Raw genomic sequence first — 20,863 nt, 5'->3', positions numbered from 1 at the left:
CTCGTTTTTTTCCTTGTCATAGTACGTACAACATCGTTGCATTATGCTAATGGAACGATAATTATCTCACTGATCTCTCATTTACGTGAGATGTCCGAGAATTAAGGCCCTATGCCCCAAGCCCTTATCTATGTATAACTGATCATAATCAATCTCGTAATTAATTACCAAGTATTTATTTAATATATATGCTAGCTAGGAGATTCAGTTACCATCTTCTCTTTGAATATCTTTGATTAGTGCAACCTCTAATACTTGAAAACAAATTAATACTGCTTTTTTAATATATAAAACCGTTCTCGCTACCCACCCGGGGGGCAACCCCCAAAAGGAAGAAAAAATCTTAATTTGCATTATTTAGGAAAATGTTTTGATTCATGAACGGAAATAAACAGTAAAATTTCGCGCGGTCCCAGTGTATATATGCCGGGACCAACTTAAAAGAATAGTCTTTGTATCCTATCCTTGAATCTTTATAACCAACTTTCCATATGCAAATATTCACAGTTGAGTTTACAGATTAGAGTTTGATAATAGGTTAATTGATAATAATGGTTGCTCAAATGAATATATATTAATATGCAAACAGCAATACATGAGTGAGCATTGACATTAACTACCAAATTAAGTCAAATGGTTATTCATTATTATCATATATTGACCTTTGGTAATTAGTTTCATAGTAATAATACATTAAGTTAGTAAGATTTTTTAACTTCCAAATCATGCATTAAGTATGTAAAGTAATGCAGAATTAATATGCCAACTCAAATGACAAAAGCTCGCCAGCCCTACAAATACCATCACGTACAAGAGCCTTAACACAGAACAAGAAGCAGTATTTTTGCTTCATCCTTCTGATCTTGGTTCAAGTCCTTCTCTGATAAACTTGGCAATGGTGAAAAAGAAGCCGAGCATGGGTCGCCAAAAGATTCCGATAGCTAAAATACCCAAGAAAAATCATCTGCAAGTAACGTTCTCGAAACGTCGTTCAGGACTCTTCAAGAAGGCAAGCGAGCTTTGCACGCTTTGTGGGGTTGAGATTGCCATCCTTGTCTTCTCCCCAGCAGAAAAGGTATTCTCCTTTGGCCACCCTGACGTTGAATCCATTCTCGACAGATATCTTACTCGAAACCATCTACCGGCGCCGGATCAGTCTGGTGCTCAACAACTCGTTGATGCTCATCGAAATGCCAACGTTCGGGATCTCAACGCACGCCTGACTCAAGTCCTGAACCAATTGGAAGCCGAGAAAAAGCTGGGAGAATCTCTCCATCAAATGAGGAAAGCTAGCCAAAAGCAGTTCTGGTGGGAAGCCCCCATCAATGAGCTTGGATTGCATGAGCTGGAGCAACTGAAGGTTTCCATGGAGGAGCTGAAGAAGAACGTGGCAAAACAAACCAACAAGATATCATCCATTGCCGGCGCCTCTTCTACTCTTTATTCTTCCCCAGCCTTGTATGGGGTGAATCAATATGATCACATAGGAGGAAGTGCTGGGTTTTTTGAAAGCAAACCAACTGGGTTTGTTAATAATATTGCTAGTACTTCCACAATGCCTAATCATCATGTCTATAACTTGGGTTACGGACATGGCCTTTTCTGAAAAATTGATTGGGGGAGATCGGCAAATTAAAACACTACTGAAAGCGTTCTCATCATCATGTAGTACTGTTTCCTTGATCAGGTTCTGATCATCATGTGTTTCTTTCTTTTTATTCTTAATTTCTCAGAGTTGATTTCCTTGTTGAAGTAGTTGATCATTGTATGCTACTATAATTACCATATCTAGTAATTATAGTTTTCATTTTAATTTGTTTAGTTTCGGTTTGTGATCATCGAATAATACTGGGAATGGATTTGAAAATTATCCTCATAATTTTCAGATAATGACCCTTACCAAGCCTATAGAATTGATCTCATGATTCCGGTTGCGAAATTATTAAAACATTGAGTCATGCATTTTATTATGCCACCGAACAGTATATTTTCCCGTATTTTTTTCCACCACCTTTGGGCAAGACTACTAGTACTCGAGAATTTTTCTAAAGATAAATACTTTAGACACAAAGAGATATTTATATAAAAGTAAATTTATAAAGTGATGTTATTTGATGTAATACGTTAGATTATAGAGTTAATTTTATTATAAATTAAATTTAACAAATCACACGATATCATGTATCTAGCATGCAATTCTCTTTCCTAAAACATTAGTCCCCCTGCAATATTGTGGTTTATTATATAAGGTCGTCAAATGTTTAAATTGTTTTTAATAAAATCCACAAATATTGGATAATTATGGCGACAAATTAAATATATAATATTTCTTGTGATAGCAAAGTATACATTGAAATAATGCTAGTGGATTAATTGTCTAAAGTAATACTAATAGACGTACGTGCAATGTCTAATTCGCCTGAAATGATCAGAGTTTAAGTACTGGTGATTACTAGGCAATTAAAGGGTTAATTTTATTGGACAAACATCATATATATATATATATAAGCTAGCGTACGTACGTGTGATCTTTAATTAATGTGAGGGCAGAAAATTATTAATCTTCTGGCAATCAGAGATTATTAGATTTGTCTCATTCCCGACCACCTTTGATCCTTTTAAACTCCAAGAGTTGCATGTTTTTGTAAGTTTCTAACCCCTCGCAAGTCGCTCCTATGTTTTAGGTGATTGACGATCGACAAATATTAGACGAGTACTACTCGTTTGTATTAATGATCATATCTTAGGTAATAATTAAAGATTCTGATCACGATTCTTCTCTCTTAAAAAAAAAAAAAATCCTTTTACGTAAAATTAGATGTAAAAATAAATTAGGAAACTCCAGAATATATAATATAGAATTATCTTAAAATTTTATTAAATAATAAAGAAAAAAATTATATCAAATCTAATTATTAATGGAAGAACCTACCGTGTATTTATCCAAGGGCGTCCAAGAATTTCTTTTATTTATTTAATTTTATTTAACTTTTAAAAATCATTCGTTTTGTACGAAAATATTTTCTTATTTTCCATCAAAACAAACGCAGCAAGCTGACATTAAAAAAATTAAAATGATTTTACGTATTAATATGTGTATTTATTTAATATAGTTGATTAAAAAATTAAATTTTAATAAAAATTATATTAATTTAAATTTTAAATATAAATACAACAATATTAATATACAAATTAATATATAAATTAGTATACAAATTCACTTTACGTAACAATACTCTTAAAAAACATACGCAACAAATTATAGAAACGCAACAATCGAGTCATCCTAGTAGATAATAAATCTTATTTAGTCCTCTTTTCCTTGTCTTACATATGGATCTTGGCTTGAAATAGAGCTAGCCTTCCGCCCGACCGGAATCCGATTTCGGATAAGGGATAGTTCCCTGGAGGTTCAACACACTGGCTTCCAAAGCATCAAATTTCTGCTTCCAATCGGAAAAGAAAGCGTGTCGATCGATCGGTCCACAAATCTCTCCAGATTAATTGGGAAATCGTAGCTCCTACCACAGAAAACCCTACGCCGAACCATTGCACTCGAGTCCTTAACATCATCTCCTCACTCTTCCCCCTGTCTCTCTCCCGCTCTCGTTCTACCTTTAATAGTTGTCTTCGCCCTTCTTTCTTCTTTTAATCTCCTTCTACGTTTTCCATTCATGGCCATGGCTACCACAGATCAGAAAATCAAGAAAATCACTCAAGGCCGACGGAAAATTGAAATAAAGCAACTGGAAAATAAAAGCACCAAGCACGTCACATTCTCCAAGCGGCGGGCAGGCCTCTTCAAGAAGGCGAGCGAGCTGTGCGTGTTGTGCGGCGTCGATATAGCCATCATAGCTTACTCTCCTGGAGAAAAGGCCTACTCCTTCGGTCACCCCAACGTCGATACTGTCCTCAACTCTTATCTCAATGGAAACGCTGTCCCTACTGCGTACTCAGCCGTGAATCCTTGGCCCGTGGAGGAGTTTAACAAAGACTACGCGGAGTCACTCAAGGAGTTGGAGGACGAGAAGAAACGGTTGGCAGATATTGATCAGGATCTGACGTCGAAGAAGAAGATGGGGAACAATATTGGGTTCTTGTGGGACGAGCCGATCGATGAGATGGGGATAGAGGAGCTCGAGCAGTACTTGGCAGCCATGAAAGAGATGAGGGCAAAAGCAACAGATCAGTACTTGAGGATGCGAAACTCAATAAACAAATTGCAGACATCAGATTATAATCATGGGGTACTGGGCTATGAAGGTTTAGGGGATTATCATCATGATCAGTATGGTAATAATTGTCTGAGTGGAAGCGGTACCGGAGAAGATATTGGTAGTACTAATACAGGTGGTTTTGGGTTCGGGATCAATAATTATCAGTTTGGTAATCTGAGTACTGGGGGTGATATTAATGGTGGTGATTTCGGAGCAAGTTCTAGTACTACTGGTTTTGGGTTAGGGAATTATCAGTTTTGCAGTAATCTGAGTACTGCGCCTGGGAGTGGCGGCTATGGTGTTGGTGATTATGATCATCACGTCGTAACTAGTGGTACTGCTGGTTATGGATTTGGAGTACAATGATCAGTAGACCATCAATAATATTGATGCAGTTTTGGTGCGGCCTGTAATTCTTTTGATAGTAATTTGACTGCTCAAACGTATTACTCAATTTGAGCAGCTGCTAGCTAGGGTTTGATAATGATCTATCTCTTAGAAATAGGTAGCTGCTAGTTAGGGTTTGATAATGATCATCATGAACAATTTTGTACGTGGCCGCGAATGCTTGCATGCATGTTGTTTTGGAAGCATTGTGGCTTCTTGAGTAATTATATATGCTCGCGGATTGATCCAAAGTACTCTTGTACGTTCGTTTTAATTTGCATCTTTTGAATATATCCTTTCTTTCTTAATTTCTTCCTTCTATTTATTTTGGGATGTGATTCGATTCAAAGAATTATCACTATTTAATGGATGCATGCTTTTTATTATTCACGTTATAATAGCGTATGGAAAATGCCGATCAATTTGACTGCTCAAACTTATTACTCAATTTGCACGATTTTGTGAGATTTCTAGCAAAGTAAGTAATCCCTTTATATGAATTCTCTCTTTCGATTTATCTCCGACAAACTTACCGACATCAACCTCAGTACCACAACCATCGACGCCGACTCAGCCTCTGCTGCTGCTTCTGCTTTTGGTCGCTTCTTGTCCTCCTCGTGGTGAGTCTTCTCGTTTCCATTGCCAGCGTCGCACTTTATGTCATCTACCAGTACCCCCAGTGGCCACAGTTCTCGGTTTCATCCCTCTGTATTTCCAAGCTCAACCTCACCACCATCGCAGACTCTTCCTTGAACAGGCTTTCTTCCCTCCTCAACCTCACTCTCTTCTCCAAGAAACCTAACTCCCAAACCGCCTTCTTCTATGACCCCTTCGAACTGTTTTGCTTATCACTGGGGTTGCAACGAAATCCAAGTCCCCGTCGGTGGCTTCTGTTTCTAGCTCCAAATGCAAGGTGCATGGACCTACGGATGAAGATCTGGCAGTGGACTTTATAAAGTAATTATCACTAAATTTTTTTTATTTCTTTTTTTTTTTTTTTTTGGGTTTTGGCTTTGCTCTTAATTATATTTCTTTTTAATCTATGTTGCTTTTTTATGGAGTTTTTTTAGAAGTTTCAAAGATGAAGATTGGGCTGAGAATTTGGGATTTATAGAAAATTATAAAAAGGGATTAAGATTAGATTTCTATTAGAGCATTGGCATTGGCTTCATCAAAAGCCAATGCAAATGCATAAATTGATGAACGTGTGAGAAATACCGCTGCATTGGTCTCGGCAAACATAAAATCTGAAGTTTTGACCTACAGTAATTCTTCCGTTTCCTTCAAATTTGAAAGAGCACTGCACATTCATCTTTAGCTTATTTTATTCCATTTTTTAATGCCCAACCGATGGTTTTATTTTCCCTCTCTCTTCCCTCTTTCCTTTTTCCTCCCCGCGTTTTCTCTCTCCCATGCCTCTCTTTTTCATTTTTCGCCATCAACGGAAACGAAATCTCTCGGATTCTTCACGCAAAACCGATTTTATCAGACCTCTGTCTCGGCAAACCAGCCCTGAGGTCCTTGCCCATTTCTGCCACCGTCGCTGACGCTTTGGCGGCCTTGAAAAATACCGATGACAACTTCATCAGCGTATGGGACTGCGTCGATCACTCGGCCAAGGTTGAGTTTGGTCACGACAACGTCGGCGTTGGCTGTGAGTGCCGTTGCGTTGGCAAGGTGTGCATGGTGGATGTGATATGCTATCTTTGCAGGGATGAGAATCTGTTTTCTCCTTCTGCTGCCCTGAAGGCGCCTGTTTCTGCAATCTTGCCAAAGATTCTTGGACTCGTGAGGCATCTGGAGCCATCTTCGAGGTACTTGATACAGACACTAATAACTTGGATTTTTGTCCATGCATGTATTTTTTCATTTTTTTGAGTTTGATCATCTTTGCAGGGCTCTATCTGGGTTTCCCTTGAATTTCAGTTTTAATGTCTCCGTAGGAGTTTTTCATAATTTTAAATGCTCGTTTGAACGTGATAAGATGTGTTTATTCAACTGCTACGCGTGAAACTGAAGGAAGCCATTATTCGTAAATGTTAGACATTTTTATTCATCAAACCCAAGATCGATGTGGTTGAAACAAATTTCTTCAAAAACTCAATCCAAGCCTATTAATTTACAATTTTCAAATTATATATCCTGAAAAATAAATTAGAACGTTGTTTCATTTCATCGTAACATTTCAGTTATGACCTGAATTGAAAGAAAGACGAAAGCAAATTGACCCAATTCAGCTTAACCTCCCCTGTTTCAAGCAAGCTCTGCAAAACGTGAATCTGTTTTTCTTGTCTTTTCAGATTGTGGGAAGCCATCGATCTGATTCTGCAAGGAGCCCAGAACCTTGTGGTACCGATACAAACCAAACTAAGCAGCTATTCAAGAAGAAAACAGCTCCAAAAACCCTCGACCACCGGCCCTACTACCATCCACAACGGCCGCGAATTCTGCTGGTTGACTCAAGAGGACGTGATCCGGTTCCTTCTCGGCTCCATCGGGCTCTTCTCCTCGCTCCCGGCGCTCTCTGTTGACACTCTTGGCATTATCACCACCGACATCTTAGCCATTGACTATTACTCCCCTGCCTCTTCGGCAATTGGAGCTATATCCCGCTCTCTCTGTGAGCAAACTTCAGTGGCTGATTCTGGTATTGTTATGCTTTGGATCCGTAATGTATTGTGAAGTAGTTGTAGATTTATAGGCCGACTTTGATATGGACTCGTTTCCAGTGTTGGTATATTGGTATTTTGCATCTGATTTGTGTTCCATGCAATCCCAGTGTTCAGTTGTGGTTGGAATTCCTGTGAACATTCTGTGTTTTTTTGTTTGGATTCTGTGGAGAAGTGGGTTTTTGGTTTTCATACTCTCTGACTTTGTGTTCATGGAGCAGTGTTCATGAAGTTAGATTGATGAGCCCCTACTTTATAGAAACACCCTTCTATTTCATTGCAGTTTTTCCCTTGCAAATGGATCATGACCTTGTGCCTTATCATCAAGCTGTTTAACACGACCATAACATGGCATGTGTTTGTGTCTTTGTTCTGTTTGGCCTTCAATACACTACATATATTTTTGGTTTCTGTTTTTGTATACCTTTAAGGTATCTGCCTCTTGGTTATTAATAAAAAATTCTCATAAATATTATTATTAAAAAATAATATTATATTATTATTTTGATGAATCAAATGACTAATCCAATGTAGGGATATGGCTAAGGAGGTTTTGGACTTATGGAAAACATGCACTTTTCATCAAATTTTAAAGATGGCTTTGATGAAGCCAATGCCAATGCTCTTAGCAGTCTTGAGTCTTGCATTCTCGATGGATGCAGCATTTTCCTACTTAAAAAAAAGAAGCAAAATAAGGAATCATTCAAACGGAAATGGAGGTCCCCCATTTCAAAGTTCAAACTATTTGGAGTTGAGAACAGCTAATTGATGGTAGGTATAAGTCAATCAAGGTTTTTTATTTTTTAATTAAATTTTGCCTAAACTCGAAACAGTAAATAAAATAAATAAAATTGGCTGGAAATATTTATTAAAATTTTCTAGTGCTCCTATAACATTTTAAAATCCAGTGTGGGACAAAATTTAAATAATAACTATATAGGGGGTAAAAGTGGAAGCAAAATTTTAATATTTGAAGGAAGGAAAGTTGAAGAATCAAAGCGTTGAGGGAATGGGTGAGACTTGAGTAAGAAGAAAACGGACGGAAGGCACAGCTGTTTAATGGTTGGAGCGCAATAGATGATGGCATCCTGCCCAATCACAATCCCTTATTCTCATAATGTGATAGAATAATATCATATCTTATTCAATTGAGTACTCATAGCTTTGATGCTAATAACCCAGCTGTACTTCAACAGCCTGTTCGTTACCATTCCACGTACTGCATCATATCTCTGTCACTTTCTTCCTCTATTTCTTTCCGGTGACTCTCTCTCTCTCTCTCTCTCTCTCTCTCTCTCTCTCATATATATAGCAGAACCCCTGAGCAAGATACCAGTCCACGAAACCTCCAAAGAGCTTCCAATGGATCCGTGCTCTTTCGTGCGGATCCTCGTCGGCAACCTTGCCGTTAAGTTTGCCGTAGCCTCCAAGCCTTCCTTCTCCGTCGTCCATCCCTCAACGTCTCCGTGCTTCTGCAAGATCAAGCTCGATAAATTCCTCACCCAGTACAGTAATGTGCCTTTGGTAGCCCAAGAAAGCCAAACCAACTCCTTGGATTGCTCTCTGGCCGCTTCCTTCACTCTAAACAAGACCCACATCGACAAACTTATGGAGAAGGGAAGGAACCCGGTCTTGCAGATTGCGGTCTATCTGGGGCGAAGAGGGACCACGTGTGGCTTCAACGGTGGGAAGCTGCTGGGGAAGGTCGCGGTGGAGGTGGATTTGCGCGCGGTGGAGACAAGGGCTAGTAATATTCACCAAGGTTGGGTTGCCATCGGAGGGAACGAGAAGAAGGGTTCGTCGGCGCAGTTGTACGTTAGCGTGAGGGCCGAGCCCGATCCAAGATATGTGTTCCAGTTCGATGGAGAGCCAGAGTGCAGTCCTCAAGTTTTTCAGGTCCATGGAGATGTTAGGCAGCCGGTGTTTTCTTGCAAGTTCGGTTTCAAGAACATGAATGATCGGAATTTACACTGTTGGTTAGTCGTTATCCACATCCTCATTTTCTTGTTTGGTGGCTTAGAAAATTTTAATGAAATGGAAAGAAAATCACTCAACGGTCAAATCTTTAACGATATGTTTTATGACGTTTTGGTTACTCCGTTTTGTTGCCAAAAGAAAGAAAAGCTACCCTCAATTTCAGCCGTAACATGCTTTTAGCATGGTTGAAAATTGACAAACCCTTCAATGACTAACCCCCAAAAACTCTTATCTTCGAGAATTAATTGTTTCCATATATATATATGCAGGCCATCGTCGAGCGAACCAAGCACTTCAAGAAGTTGCTTAATGGGTTCTCACACTGAAAAGGACCAAACAGAAAAACAGCGGAAGGGTTGGCACATAACCATTCACGACCTCTCGGGCTCGGCGGTCGCCGTGGCCTCCATGGTCACTCCGTTCGTACCGTCCCGTGGCTCCCACAGCGTCAGCCAATCTAGTCCCGGTGCTTGGCTCATTCTTCGCCCCGAGGACGGCGCCTGGAACCCGTGGGGCCGCCTCGAGGCGTGGCGCGAGGGTGGCTGCTCTGATGCTGTCGGCTACCGCTTCGAGCTCTTCACCTGCACCGACGCCGCCACCACGCTGGCTGCCGACTCAATCAGCTCCAGGAACGGCGGGAAATTCAGCATAGACAGAACCTTCGGCGTCAGCAACACCCCAGGGCACACCCCCAACAGCAGCTGCGATCTTGGATCCGGGTCAAGATCCAGACGCGGTTCGAGCTCCGGTTCAGGATCGGGGTTAGAAATCGGGTATGGACCATTGTCGCCGCCACGGTACAGAGGGTTTGTAGTGTCTTCAACGGTGGAGGGAGCGGGGAAGTGCAGCAAACCGGAGGTGGAGGTGGGCGTAAGGCACGTGACATGCGCGGAGGACGCGGCGACTTACGTGGCATTGGCAGCAGCCATGGATCTGAGCATGGACGCTTGCGGGTTGTTCTCGAAGAAGCTGCGGAAGGAGCTGAGGCGACAGTGGATCCAGTAGTGTCGGATCCTTTGGCGTTTAATGCGGGAAGTTACTTTGTCGTTTTATGAGAGGTGTGGACGATGTATAACTGGATTTTTTGAAGCAGTTTTTTTTGGCTGATCAAACTATATTTGTACAGTTAGGAATTATTTAGGCATAGAGGTTTATTTTTGAGATTCTCTATGCCTTTGATTCGTAGAGCTATTTATTTATTTATTTTTTATAATTTAAGGTTGTTTTATCCATCCACTTGCTCTAATAATGTATACATAATAATACATGTTATGTATGTAATGTTTGGTGACAATGCTCTTTTGCCATCATCACTCAGTTTCGGAATATTTCCATATATTAATAATGTCTCAAATTATTTCATGCTTCCACTGCAAAATGTCAACCACGTTGAAGCTCTTTCTTTCATCTTTAACGAGAATCACAATCTTATTGAACACAAGAGCATCATAAAACATAATTGAGATTTGAGACAAAATGTCAATGCAGGTGGTAACAAATCGTTCCTTAGTGTCAAAGATATCAAACATATGAGTCTGTTAAGAGCATCCTATCCAAATTAAAATGACATTTTTTTTTTTATTAATGTAATATGAATTTAATTTTTGGCAATTTTATTCACATTAATTTTTATATTGAAATATCTATTTTTTTATTATATAACAATAAAGTAACATAAGATAAATTTGATTTTGACTATTTACATTAAATTTTTACATTAGATTATCTATTTATTTATTATATAGTAACGAATAATTAATAATTACAAAATATTTAACTTTTTTAATTATTAATTTATTTTATTTTCTCATGTTTTACTATTCTACTTACTATATGTTAATTGGTAATCTTATTCTAATTAAATTATGGGTTAAAAAATTAAATTTTTTCAATCGTCATTTAATGCTAATAACCACAAATGTCTAATTAAACTTATCTAAAATTCTATATAAATGTCTTGATTAGAAATTAAATTTCTATATTTCCCGTTCAACTATGTTTTTTTTTTCCATATTTTATTCTACCTAACAACTATATGTACTCCATTTTCCAATCCAACTATATTTTATTCTACCAAATATTCTGAAAATATCCATAAGAGAGTGAGAGTTACAAAAAAAATACTAAAATAAAAATTCCATCCTAGTACAATAACAATCAAATTTGATTTTATCTTTACATTTATTGTAGCTAAAAGCTAGAGAATTTAATATTGGCTAATTCGTTGTAAGCAACTTTGATTTCTAACAGTTAAAAAGTGACTTTATTTTTGAATATGCATAATTCGTTAACAATGTTAATCCCTCCTACGAAACAAAGGTTTCAAGATTCAAGTAGTTGCACAGAAATGAGATAAGATAAAAAATTTGTGTATTAATGAAATTGTTTATAAATAATAATAAAATAATTTGAGTTATGATGTTTTATTAGAGTTTGAGAGAAGAGAGAAAAAATTGAATACAAATATAATAAATTTAAAATATTGTTTGAATTGTTCTTGTATTTTGTTTGGAAGTTTGAAAAAATTGTAATGATTAGATAAAAAAGTTGAATATTAAAAATTGAAAAATATTTGTGTTTAAATGATATTTGAAGATGAGATGAGATGAAACCTTTTCCAAAAAACCCCCATCTAACTGTGCGGTTCTGCTCTTCAGTATAGAACCATGACATACAATAGAAACAAAAACAGAGGAAAACGAAAGAGGAAGAAAGGAAAACAAAACAGGAAAAAGATATTACCCGATGTAAAATGGAAAATTGAAATAAATTATGCAAACAAAATCTGTTGTGAATATCCACTAGTTTACGGTTTCCTGCTAAGTTGATTCTATAGAGAGGAGCTTCTAAAATTGAAACAAACCGCTCTAACAACCTTAGTAGTAGTATGAAGACACAGGTACATATAAGAAACTATACTTTAAAGCACTTACAAGTACACAACCACCATTTATCCTCTCACCCCGCGGCAACGGCTTTGCTGTTTTCTCCTTCTGTTCTTATCTCCGGCATCTTATCCAGCTTTGTGTCTACTCTTTCATCTAGAGCGATATGTGAATCAGACGCATCAACAGGGTTGTGTTCAACAGCATCCGGAACTTCATCTCTGGAGGAATTGTCTGTGCTTTCATTGGTTCGATCTAATTCACTCTTTCCATCTGCCTTGTTCTTTGTAGCATCAGTATTTTCCTTTGAAATTGAAGACACAGAGCCATCTTCTGTTTCAGTTGTGATCTTTTCTGATAGAACAGACTCCGTAGTATTAGATGAGGTAGATGATTCTCTGGCACCGGCACTGGCACCGGCACCAGCTTTTTCAATTTTAATTGAAACCGTTGAATTAACATCAGATTGATTGCTCTCAGAAACCGAGGTAGATTTACCATTCTGTTCCATTTCCAAGGCCTGCACACTTGAGAGGTCCGCTGTTATATTTTGGGCATGAGCCGAATCAGAAATATTTACTATCCCATTCTGCAGGGAAAAACCAGAAGTGCCTATACCTGTATCTGTTGAGTTATTCCTATCGGTACTTACTTCATCTGAGTTATTATTGCTCACTTCCTTACTCACCAGAGTTGTGTCATTGCTTGCTTTAGGCTGATCAGTGGATTGGGCTGTCCTTGTAGAATTTTCAACTAAGCCATCCACAGAGTTGGAAGAACCATTATTTCCCTTCTGTTCGATAGTAATTGCATTCGGAGAAGTGCCATTGTTATCAATTTCACTTTCTACCACCTTTATTGCTGGATTGTTTTGATCAGTATCAGTTTCCTGAGTGCCATTGGATTTGTTCTCTTGATCTAAGATATTCATTTCAGATATCTCAATTGAGTTCCCTGAACTTAATCTATCAGCCTCTGAGATGATAGTCTGGGCGTCATGGGTCACTGCACTGGAAGCATCATCTCCCTTGTATTGTTCCTCTCGAGCCTCATGGTTACCTCCATCGCGATCCTGATCCTCCAAAGAAGTTTCTACTTGGCTTTCTTTGTTATCACTCTCATTCCTCTCACTCTCCTTGTCTTCCTCTTCTCCCTCTTTCTCCTCATCTATCAATTCCTCATCATGATCAACATCCCCATCTAATTTCTCTTGATCATTTTCGTCTATCCCATCATTTCCTGCTCCTCTTTCCTCATCTTCTATCTCTTCGCTCTTGTTTTCCTCTTCCTCTTGATCTTCTACTTCATGCTTGTTCTCCTCTTCATCTTGCTCTTTTTCTTCATGCCTGTTTTCTTCTTCATCTCGCTCTTCTTCATCATGTTTGTTTTCTTCTTCTTCTCCTCCAGTTTCTTCTTCCTCTTCTTCCACATGCTTCTCTATCTCAGGTACTTCTTCCAAACGAGGATGGAGATCTTTCCTCCCAAATTTAAGAAGCTCATTGCCACTTTGTGTCTTGACTGAGAGTTTAGCATCTTTCCCATCGAATTCCTTCTTTTTATCATGGGAATGCTTAACTTGGTAGATTAACCAGAAGCATACACCAAGCAATAGACAAATTTGCAGAACATGCTTCACCTTGACGCCTTTGGATCTGTGGTTTCTGCTTGGTGATCGCTTGATCATTATGGGCTTTACTAAAATTTCTGGTCCTATCTTCCCTGTAGGTAAATGTGAGGTCTAGTCACCTGCCCAGTGTACATATTAAGTAGATAAATGAAAGGACTTTAACACTCTGCGTGATCATTTCATTAAATCTGGAGAATTAATTCCACACAAAGTTTTTTATAACTTCGATGAGTTAATCCTACTGTACAAGTGCCACAAGTCGTGTTAGATCCCAATTCAATATTTATGCATCAGGATCAATTCCCTTTTAAATTTAAATTACTCATAGCTCCACTAAGTTTTTGAGAAACTTCAGGAAAAGCACAGAAAATAAAAATCTATTTCATAGAATTTCTAGTACACCACATTCTCCAGTAAGCCTAACGTGATCTGTGACATTTGGTTGAATTTTTTGGTAAGTAAACCGTATTGGGTTAGTTTGAAATTTTATATTCTTTCCCCTCGTTTCTCTGTCAAAAAAAAAAAAAAAAAAGAGAGAGAAAAAAAATCAACAGAACACATCGACCTGAAAATGAGTTAGAGCTCCTTTCGTTTAGGTCTCAGGAAAGGTTTTGTGTACAGAGCTTCTGTTTCCATTTTCGAAATACTGAAATAAAGATTCTTAAAATTTTCCTTAAGATTGACACTCTCACAAAAAAATAAAGCTAAGCATGCTTTCAGCTTAACTTTCACTTCTCATTTCCCGTCTTATTTGAACAAGTAACAGGTCGACCTTTGATCTAAATTTTGTTCTTAATTTTCACAGAAATAAACAGTTCTAACATTCCAAAATTTTCTCTTTGCCTACAATTTGTGCAATTCACAGCACATCATTAACCGAACTCAGATCAGTTTGCAGCATAATATCTTCTACTAAAAATTGAGAAACATGTTCCCAGAATTGGAACCAAACCCACATTATATTCCACGACCATACACTTATAAAAAATATATATATTCCACAACAATATGCAAATTTTCCAAAACCAAAGAAAAACCAATATGCTAAACTAAAGGAAAACTGAATAAGACAATTGCAAAGTAAAATCCCACTCAAACCCAATAAATAAATAAAATAAAATCCATAAGCAAACAAAACCCTAGAAACCCCAGTGTAACACCAACATCAGTCGCCAAAAAATTGAACTAAAATCCTAACTTCATGTTCATAACCCAAACCCATTTCCCAAAATAGCTAATCACAAAGAAACTCACAACTCTGAACCACGAACACAGACAACAATGACACCCAATAATCTTATTTTTTACGCCCATTATTTCCCACAAAATGGAGAAATTAATGTAAGAAAGAAATGGAAATGGGAATTGAAGCTGATAAATAGCCACGCGAGGAAGTGTTATGTTACCTGGCGAATCGAAGTGTGGGAGTCAGAGTTCAGTGGAAAGTGGAAGGCTGAGAGACTGAAGCAAAGTTATGCAACTAATTGTGGACAGGACAGTCAAGGAGCGGTCTTGTTGAGGGTGCGAGCACGACAATGGAGTGGAAGGAAAGAACAACCTGAACCGGATCCAAGTACGCTGAAGCAGAACGACGCTAAAGAAGCTAAATAGTACTAGATTTGCGAATATCAGTCGTGCTCACTTTCTAGTGCGTTATTTGCCATACCCACCAACCTGTTTTTTTTTTTGCCTTTTACCTAATTTATCAATTATCAAATAAAAAACGCAACATCGAGGTTTCTCGTTGCAGAATTCTCCCATTGCTTCGGATTGAAAAAAGAAAGCAACCCATTACTTATAAATTGGGTCCAGGAATTGGGCTTTAACAGTGCATGGATCCCAGTATATGTCCATTAAATAGACCGACGAAAGCTTGGACCGAAAGACATACCCAACAAAAGCAATTCCACCATAGAACCACCCTTAAAAGGCCTGAGACCCCTCTCCAAGTCCAAGCATGACAGTTGGGAATTTAGTAGATTCGAAGCCCTACTATTAACATATATGCTATTGTCCAGATGACTAACACAAGAGAGGGGTGAATTGAGTTGTATTAAAAAAATAATAATTACAAATCAAATATATAATATAAAATATAAACAAAATATGAAATAACAATAAATATAAAGAGTAAGGGTAAGAGAGAAGCAAACTCAGTATGTTAACGAGGTTCGGCCCCACTGCCTACGTCCTCGCCTCAAGCTACCCCTTGAGGATTCCCAAATTCACTATTCAACCTCCTTCAGGTGGAGATAGAAACCTATTACACATTTGAACAACACCGCTACAAAGGATTCGTGTAGAACACCCTCTACATTTGCAATCACCTTACACGTGGTGATTCAACTATTTCCCGTGTAGAATACTTTCTACATGCACAAGGGTTATACACACCCTTTTTTCAGATACAAAAGCTGATAGTGGGTAGGTTATCAGAAAACACTCCTCAATGAGTGAAATAAGAACAATACAGCGCAAACTATATCTCTCAAAATGAATAAGGATTAATGCTCAATGCTTAGAGAAAAGAGAATGAAAGCTTTGAATGAATGTTGTATGCTCTTGGTGTTGTAAATGTGAAGCTCTCAAATGATCTATTTATAGGCATATGAGACTTCATATTCAAATTTAAAAAGATTCATATGTCAAAGACAACATCATTCACTTTTTCAAAAAATTCAAATAAAAGGTTCTTCTTTTTCAATTGTCAAAGACAACATCATTCACTTTTTTTAAAAAATCAAACCTAATCTTTTACTTTTGGCATATGACAAAATGAGCACACTTTCTTTTTCAAAAAATTCAAACCTAATCTTTTACTTTTTGTATATGACAAAATGAGCACACTTTACTTTTCAAAATTTTCAAACAAAATCATCTACCTTTTGTATAAGTCTAAAAAAGCATCAATCACTTTTGAAAATATTCAAATAAAACATGCACATGTGAAAGATGGCAATCAATCATCTTTAATATTTTCAAAGTTCAACCCTTTAATTAAGGCATGCACATGCAAAAGATGACAATCAATCATTTTTCAAAATTTTCAAATTTAATTTTCAAAAATATTCATGCACATGTGGAAAATGTATTTTAATGCTTTATGATAAAATATTAATTTTGAGCATTAATCCTAATTTCGAATTTTGAAGAGATTTACAACATTACACTATAATTTTAATGTGAACTTGTTCCCTTCTTACTTATGCTTGTTTCCTTAATGTGCTTGACTCCATTGTGTAGACAACTTGAGCTTGAGACTTCTTTATTCTTTGAATTCATTTGTTATCATCAAAATCCATGTGTAAATATATAATTACACAAAACTTGAAATCTTGGGTTCAACAATCTCCCCCTTTTTGATGATGACAAATACTTGATAGAACCTGAAAGCTGTATTAATACTTAAGCTCCCCCTGAAAATATGCGTTAGTTTTTCAAGCAAAAATATTAATATAATTCCAAGCATATATAACAAGTTTAGCAATTTAAACAATGTTAATCTTCTAGTCTAAAACTTCTCCCCCTTTTGGCATCATTAAAAAGGATCGGCAGCAAGTAAATGGACTGAAGAAAACGATGCGTTTAATAGTCACTGTAGATAGTTGAAAAAGGAGTCGTCCGTGACCCGACAAATGCTGCAAAGTCTCGAGGCCTAACTCTATGAATTTAGTGCGGCTAGAGATTTAAACAATCGCCTGATGTTGTTGACAAACGTGATTGAAGGCTCTGAGTTGCTATTAAAAAAATGATCATTTTCATCTATCGGATGCCAAAAAAATTAATTGCTTCTTGACCTGAGTTCTGTTTTACCACAACGATAGAATGGCTGAGCAATTCTCTTCCACTAATGTTCTAGACTTGAATCAGGAACCCTTGACGCATCAATCATCAATCTTCTCTCCTGAGGCCGTCAATACCATGATAGGAGCAGTGAACCGTTTTTCTAGTAAGGCTGATTCTGAGATTATTGCAGAATCAAGAATGCTCAGTAGTCAATATGCTGCCTCTGTTACGATCATGTCTCGACGGTTAATGGCGAAGATGAGTGAGATTGATCATCTTAACATGCAAATATCTGAGTTACGACAGAAGCTTGCTAATAAGGATAGTGAGAATAAAAGGCTAAAGCAAGAAAACCAAGAGTTGAAAAAATTTGCAGATTGGTATGCTCATGATCTGCAACCACGAATAGAGAAGCTGGAACGAGAAAGGGTTCATATACAAGGTCAACATCGGCAGATAACAGCAGAGGTTCATCGTTTACTAGAAAAATAGGGACAATCTACTGTTAATCTCGCTGGGTTAGTAAGAAAACTTTTGACAATGTGTGTCCAGCATATCTTGTATTTCTTTTGACTAAATAAGATTTGAAGAGACAATAGTTTGTCTTATTCTTTATGCTATCTCTATAAAATCAGTCCTGAAGTTCATCTAATCCGCATCAAGTTTTTTTCTCATCTCTATAACTCATCTGCATTCTTTCAACATTCTCGTTTTAAGCCTTCTATTCTTTTCTCAATGGCTCATTCTTCTAACATTTCTCTAGATCCATCCATGAGGCATTCTGCATCTCAACCTCCTATCCTTTCTGCAGCTGCCATTGGTGTCATGTTGCAGTAAGAAAATAATAATCTGACTAATAAGTCAGATTCTGATGCTATTTATGACTTGGTGAGTCTTGGGACTTGCTACTCTTCCTCTATTGTTCCTTTTTCTCAGCGGCTACAAGCCAAAAATCATGAAGTTGAAAAGCTCAAAGAACAAATTGTTGTACTTCAATGAATTGTTCAAGAGTCTCACACAAGGGAAGAAATCATTCGGCAGAAGAATAAACAGTTGAAATCTTTATTAGATTGTTCATTCCGCTTGCCGGTTCCCATGGATAAGAATGACATGATATTGTATGAAGAGAATGAGCGTATCAAACAAGAGGCTAAGAATCTCAAGTTTATTTAAAAGTATTTAAAAAATCTATTTCTATTTTTATTGACTCTAGTCTATCTTTTAAGAGATATTCATAGCATGCATCATACCTATTTCTCTTCTGATCATACATAATCTATCTTCTGGTAAAGGTTTTGTGAAAATATCTGCTAACTGATCGTGTGTGTTTGTGAACTCTAATATTATATCGCCTTTCTGCACATGATCTCGAAGAAAATGATACCTTATTTCAATATGCTTAGTTCTAGAATGTTGTATTGGGTTCTTTGAAAGATTTATAGCACTTGTATTATCACATTTGATTGGAATATGATTATACTTGAGTTTAAAATCTTCAAGTTGTTGCTTCATGTAGAGAACTTGAGCACAACAACTACCCGCAGCAACATATTCTGCCTCAGCAGTAGATAGTGCAACAGAATTTTATTTTTTACTAAACCAAGAAACTAATGCATGACCTAAGAAATGGCATGCTCCACTAGTGCTTTTCGATCTATTTTACAGCCAGCATAATTTGCATCTGTGTAACTGATTAGATCAAAAGATGTGTACTTAGGGTACCATAACCCTAGGTTAATTGTACCACTAAGATATTTAAAAATGCGCTTAACTGCAATTAAATGTGATTTTTTTGGAGATGATTGAAAGCGTGCACATAAGCACACACTAAACATAATATCTGGTCTACTGGCTGTTAAATATAATAAGCTACCAATCATACCTCGATATATCTTCGAGTCAACTGGCTTACCGGATTCATCTTTATCAAGCTTAGTTGATGGGCTCATTGGTGTTCCAATTTCCTTAGCATTTTCCAGCCCAAACTTCTTCAGTAATTCCTTAATATATTTTGATTGATTGATGAATGTCCCACTTTTTGCTTGCTTAATTTGTAATCCGAGAAAGAATGTAAATTCTCCCATCATGCTCATCTCAAATTCTTCCTGCATAGTCTTAGCAAAAACTTGACACATATTTTCATTAGTAGCACCGAATATTATATCATCAACATAAATCTGAATCAAAAGAATATCATCATTTTCATATTTAATGAAAAGAGTTGTGTCGATTTTTCCTCTTGAAAAACCATTTTCAATCAAGAAACCACTGAGTCTCTCGTACCAAGCTCTAGGAGCTTGTTTAAGTCCATATAATGCTTTTGTGAGTTTGAAAACATGATTTGGATAAATATGATTTTCAAAACCTGGAGGTTGCTCAACATATACCTCTTCATTTATAAAACCATTTAAGAAAGCACTTTTAACATCCATTTGAAAAAGTTTGAAATCTTTATAACAAGCATATGCAAGTAGCATTTGAATAACTTTTAATCTTGCGACAGGTGCATATGTCTCATCATAATCGATTCCTTCTTCTTGATTAAAACCTTGGGCTACAAGTCGAGCCTTATTTCTAGTAATGACTCCGGACTCATCTTTCTTGTTTCTAAAAACCCATTTTGCTCCAATAATAGTATGATTTTTGAGTCTAGGAACAAGTGTCCAAATATCATTTCTTTCAAATTGATTCAACTCTTCTTGCATAGCTAGAATCCAAGATTCATCAAGAAGTGCGTCATCAATATTTTTGGGTTCAATTTGAGATAGAAAAGCAGTATGATTGCAAATATTTCTAAGAGATGATCGAGTACTTACACCTTGTGAAGGTTCTCCAAAAATTTGTTCTACTGGATGATCTTTCACAAATTTCTACTGTTTGGTTGCATCTTGTATTAAATTTTGATGATCTTTCCTGATGGCTCCATGTTGAACTTCCTCTATTATTTTCTCTTTGTTGAGATTGAGACTTTCTGTGTTATTTATACCTTCTGTTTCTTCATCAATAGATTTCTTGGAGAATGGAGAATTAGATTCATCAAATACTACATGCATAGATTCTTGTACAGTCAAAATCTTTTTATTGAATACTCTATAAGCTTTACTATTAGTAGAATACCCGAGAAAGATACCTTCATCAGATTTTGCATCAAATTTGCCTAAATTATCCTTGTCATTCAAAATAAAACATTTGCATCCAAATACATGAAAGTAACCAATGTTGGGCTTTTTCTCATTCCAAAGCTCATAGGGGGTTTTATCTAACTTAGACCTTAGCATAACTCTATTTATAACATAACATGCAGTACTTACCGCT

At 37.0% G+C, this 20,863-nt stretch overlaps 5 protein-coding genes across 6 annotated transcripts; 4 read left to right on the top strand and 1 right to left on the bottom strand.

The window, feature by feature from the left end:
* The first annotated feature begins 895 nt into the window (after nucleotides 1-895).
* On the top strand, nucleotides 896-1,606 carry LOC122312824 (agamous-like MADS-box protein AGL62). The gene has a single exon (XM_043127469.1). It carries the CDS (start codon nucleotides 896-898, stop codon nucleotides 1,604-1,606), a length of 711 nt encoding a protein of 236 aa, XP_042983403.1.
* Nucleotides 1,607-3,491: 1,885 nt separating this feature from the next.
* Nucleotides 3,492-4,750, top strand: LOC122312327 (agamous-like MADS-box protein AGL61). Its single transcript, XM_043126882.1, has one exon. It carries the CDS (start codon nucleotides 3,675-3,677, stop codon nucleotides 4,581-4,583), a length of 909 nt encoding a protein of 302 aa, XP_042982816.1. The 5' UTR covers nucleotides 3,492-3,674; the 3' UTR covers nucleotides 4,584-4,750.
* Nucleotides 4,751-5,099: 349 nt separating this feature from the next.
* Nucleotides 5,100-7,594, top strand: LOC122312823 (CBS domain-containing protein CBSX5-like). The gene is made up of 3 exons (XM_043127468.1): nucleotides 5,100-5,224; nucleotides 6,008-6,418; nucleotides 6,905-7,594. Exons 1-3 carry the CDS (start codon nucleotides 5,100-5,102, stop codon nucleotides 7,284-7,286), a joined length of 918 nt encoding a protein of 305 aa, XP_042983402.1. The 3' UTR covers nucleotides 7,287-7,594.
* Nucleotides 7,595-8,404: 810 nt separating this feature from the next.
* Nucleotides 8,405-10,544, top strand: LOC122314332. The gene is made up of 2 exons (XM_043129850.1): nucleotides 8,405-9,249; nucleotides 9,520-10,544. Exons 1-2 carry the CDS (start codon nucleotides 8,441-8,443, stop codon nucleotides 10,253-10,255), a joined length of 1,545 nt encoding a protein of 514 aa, XP_042985784.1. The 5' UTR covers nucleotides 8,405-8,440; the 3' UTR covers nucleotides 10,256-10,544.
* Nucleotides 10,545-11,988: 1,444 nt separating this feature from the next.
* LOC122313860 (cilia- and flagella-associated protein 251-like) lies at nucleotides 11,989-15,475 on the bottom strand. Of its 2 annotated transcripts, none has more exons than XM_043129139.1 (2): nucleotides 15,169-15,475; nucleotides 11,989-13,881 (listed from the first exon to the last, which is right to left on the bottom strand). In XM_043129139.1, exon 2 carries the CDS (start codon nucleotides 13,817-13,819, stop codon nucleotides 12,209-12,211), a length of 1,611 nt encoding a protein of 536 aa, XP_042985073.1. In that variant the 5' UTR covers nucleotides 13,820-13,881; nucleotides 15,169-15,475; the 3' UTR covers nucleotides 11,989-12,208. The 2 variants fall into 2 exon arrangements, with proteins under 2 accessions (XP_042985073.1, XP_042985074.1); XM_043129140.1 differs by having other exon boundaries at nucleotides 11,989-13,854.
* Between the last annotated feature and the right edge of the window lie 5,388 nt (nucleotides 15,476-20,863).

This window comes from Carya illinoinensis, chromosome 6, assembly GCF_018687715.1.
Source record: "Carya illinoinensis cultivar Pawnee chromosome 6, C.illinoinensisPawnee_v1, whole genome shotgun sequence".
Taxonomy (NCBI): Eukaryota; Viridiplantae; Streptophyta; class Magnoliopsida; order Fagales; family Juglandaceae; genus Carya; species Carya illinoinensis.
Note: the sequence above shows the minus strand (reverse complement) of the source record. Positions and strands in the feature narration are given on the sequence as shown.